Genomic DNA, 2,966 nt, shown 5'->3' with positions numbered 1-2,966 from the left:
AGAGATAGATCGGGGTTAACCAAAAAAATTAAAACGGGTTTAAACTTTTCTCCCCTTTGGGTTTTTGGTTGACGGGTTGATGTTAACTTTATGAGTATCTTCCGAGTTGCTCACAAGCCTGTAGATGATACTATGACGCTTATATTCTTATGGTCATCAGAGGTAACAAGAACATATTTACTTCTCCATATTTAACTAAGCAAGGCTAAAGGGTTCCTATCCTCATTAGCGAACGATTAATTGAACAAGCTCTATTTATTCTTATTACGCATGCAAATTTCCTATCCCTAGTTCAATTCACACGCCACAGATTGTGTCTAATTAGTGATCAAGTAATTAAACAATTCAGCACAAGAATAAATAAGCAATCCAAAAATATGAAAATTTAATAGATAGAAACGATAATCAAACGTCAACTTTCATGTTTGTGTCAAAACCCAAGAACTAAAGAGTTTTAGCTCCACATAGACATGGAGGAAAAACAACAAATCATCCGAATAAAAATGTGAAAAATAAGTATTACGAGAGAAGAAGGTAAAGCACGTAATTACGACCCATCCGCGGCGGCTCTAAAAGAACTCTCCAGGTCCAAAGTTCTGAACTAAGAGTTTCAAGTTATCCAAAATTATGTAAAAATTGTGACTTATAAAATATTTATAGGTGTAAAAAAAGATCCAAATAAAATAACCTTGTCCAAAATAAATACGAAGAATTAGGATTACGAAAATCCCTTCTACGCGGCCACACACTGCCCGGTACGTTTTCCTCTTCTTTTCCTTCTTTTGCATATTCTGTCCTAATACGTTCAGCTTTGGTCAATTTCAAGTTTTCTTTGTCAATCAATCATCACGCAATAATGATGTCTCCAACTTGTCCCCTCTTTGTCTCCCTTCAATTTTCTTCTTTCTTTTTCTTTCGTATTTTCTTCAGTTTCGCTTCGAATTCTTTAAATTTGCACTTCTTTATTCCTACACAATAAAATATAATACTAAGCACAAATGTATATAATAATACTCAAAAACCGAATAAATGTACTAAAATGTGAGATAACAATGGCTAAATATATGCATTTCTAGCCGAACATCAAATATTCTTAAATTTTCCTCTCCTAACCGCCACGGTCGAACTTGTGATTAGTTATGAGTTGTGTGACCTAGGATTCTTGACTTTCTATGATTTTGTTATAAATCAAACAAGAGAGTCCAACTCAAAAGACTAGTTTATTAGGTGGGAGAACATTAGCCTATAAATTTATTAACATTTTTCTTTTAACTCATGAGTGATAATTGACACATAACAGTCACACAGCTTGAGAATCAACGACTTCATTAGTCATGATTGGGCCTAGTTGATCACGACGGCTGGCACCCCTCTTGGGTCCAGTCTACAACTCCGAGTCGGAGCACCACGCGTGATTGATCAAGTACATACCAATGTTATAAATTAAGGGAAAATCACACAAATACAAGTTTTAAAAAAGTAATTTAAAAGCATTACAACTACTTTAAAAAAATTACACAAATACAATTTATTTACATAGTTTACAACTTTTTAGATTCTGCAGTATCTTTATAACACATATTTTTCGAAGTTATTACCATTAATGAATATACTATTTACTTTCTCTTTCTTTCAAATATGGAGAGGACATGAGAAAAAATTAACGTAACTTTCCAAATAAAATAAAATTAGATGAATATTATTGTAAATGGCTATATATGGATGTCCTTGGGGCCACATGTATTTGTTGCTATAATTCCCAAGGAATTGAGGCCTATAAATAGCCTCTTCCTTTAATGAAAGGGATCATCCAAAAATCGGAATAGAAAAGAACTACTCCTTGCTTTCTCTTTCTCTCTCTGTGCCCTTTGTTGCTTTTTAATTTTAGCATACGCTTTTATTTACAACACGTTATCGACGAAGCTCTAATCAAATTCGCCAAAATTCGGCTTGTATTAAGGTATGTGTTATATCCATTTATTTTCTGCATAAATCAAGATTTTACTTTAATGGGTAAATGGTGTTCCTTATTCGTAACACTATATAAACATAGTCATATCTTTTAATTTGTGATTGCTTTGAATTTTCATTCTGTCTTCTTTTATCTGTTCTATTGGTCAGTTTTACTCCTCTATTGGTATGGTTTAATTAATATATGTAGTCTAATTAATATCTCCAAAAGTATTTAACTAACTCGTTTATCTTCTATGATAGCTACTATGTCGAACTTATCAAAGCTTGAATTTGTAGCACTTGACATTATCGGAAGCAATTATTTATCATGGGTCCTTGATGCTGAAATTCACCTTGAGGCTAAAGGTCTTGGGGATACTATTATACAGGGAAATGAATCATCAAGTCAAGATAAAGCCAAGGCTATGATTTTCCTTCGTCATCATCTCTATGAATTATTAAAAAGCGAATATTTAACTGTGAAAGATCCACTTGAATTGTGGAATAATTTGAAGGATCGATATGAACACCTAAAGCTGACGGTATTACCGAAAGCTCGATATGACTGGATGCATCTCCGACTCCAAGATTTTAAAACTGTAACTGATTATAATTCTGCTATCCATCAAGTAAGTTCTGTATTAAAATTGTGTGGAGAAACTATCACTGATGAGGACTTACTGGAGAAAACTTTTACCACTTTTCATGCTTCAAATGTGTTGCTACAACAGGAATAGTGTGAAAAAGGGTTCAAGAAGTATGCTAATTTAATTTCATGCCTACTTATGGCTAGGGGTGTACATGGACCAGATTGGTTCGATTTTTAAACGCCAAACCAAACTAATTGCGTCGGGTTTTTAAATTTATACACCAAACCAACCCAATAAAATTCGGGTTTTTCAACCTCGGGTTTTTTCGGGTTATTTGGTTTTCTCGGTTTTTAGTTTTTTTTCGGAATAATCTTGATACAAAACATATAACTTTTTTCAAATATTTCTTTAGTTCTAGTAAGA

At 33.1% G+C, this 2,966-nt stretch overlaps 1 protein-coding gene across 1 annotated transcript; it reads left to right on the top strand.

The window, feature by feature from the left end:
• The first annotated feature begins 2,219 nt into the window (after positions 1–2,219).
• On the top strand, positions 2,220–2,690 carry LOC132032049 (uncharacterized). The gene has a single exon (XM_059421866.1). It carries the CDS (start codon positions 2,220–2,222, stop codon positions 2,688–2,690), a length of 471 nt encoding a protein of 156 aa, XP_059277849.1.
• The last annotated feature ends 276 nt before the right edge of the window (positions 2,691–2,966 follow it).

This window comes from Lycium ferocissimum, chromosome 9 (assembly GCF_029784015.1).
Source record: "Lycium ferocissimum isolate CSIRO_LF1 chromosome 9, AGI_CSIRO_Lferr_CH_V1, whole genome shotgun sequence".
NCBI classification, from domain to species: Eukaryota; Viridiplantae; Streptophyta; class Magnoliopsida; order Solanales; family Solanaceae; genus Lycium; species Lycium ferocissimum.
The sequence above is the reverse complement of the archived record's forward strand: the minus strand, read 5'-3'. Positions and strand labels throughout refer to the sequence as shown.

Coding starts and splice junctions, on each gene's coding strand:
- LOC132032049 (XM_059421866.1), top strand. CDS start 2,220: ATGTCGAACTTATCAAAGCTTGAATTTGTAGCACTTGACATTATCGGA.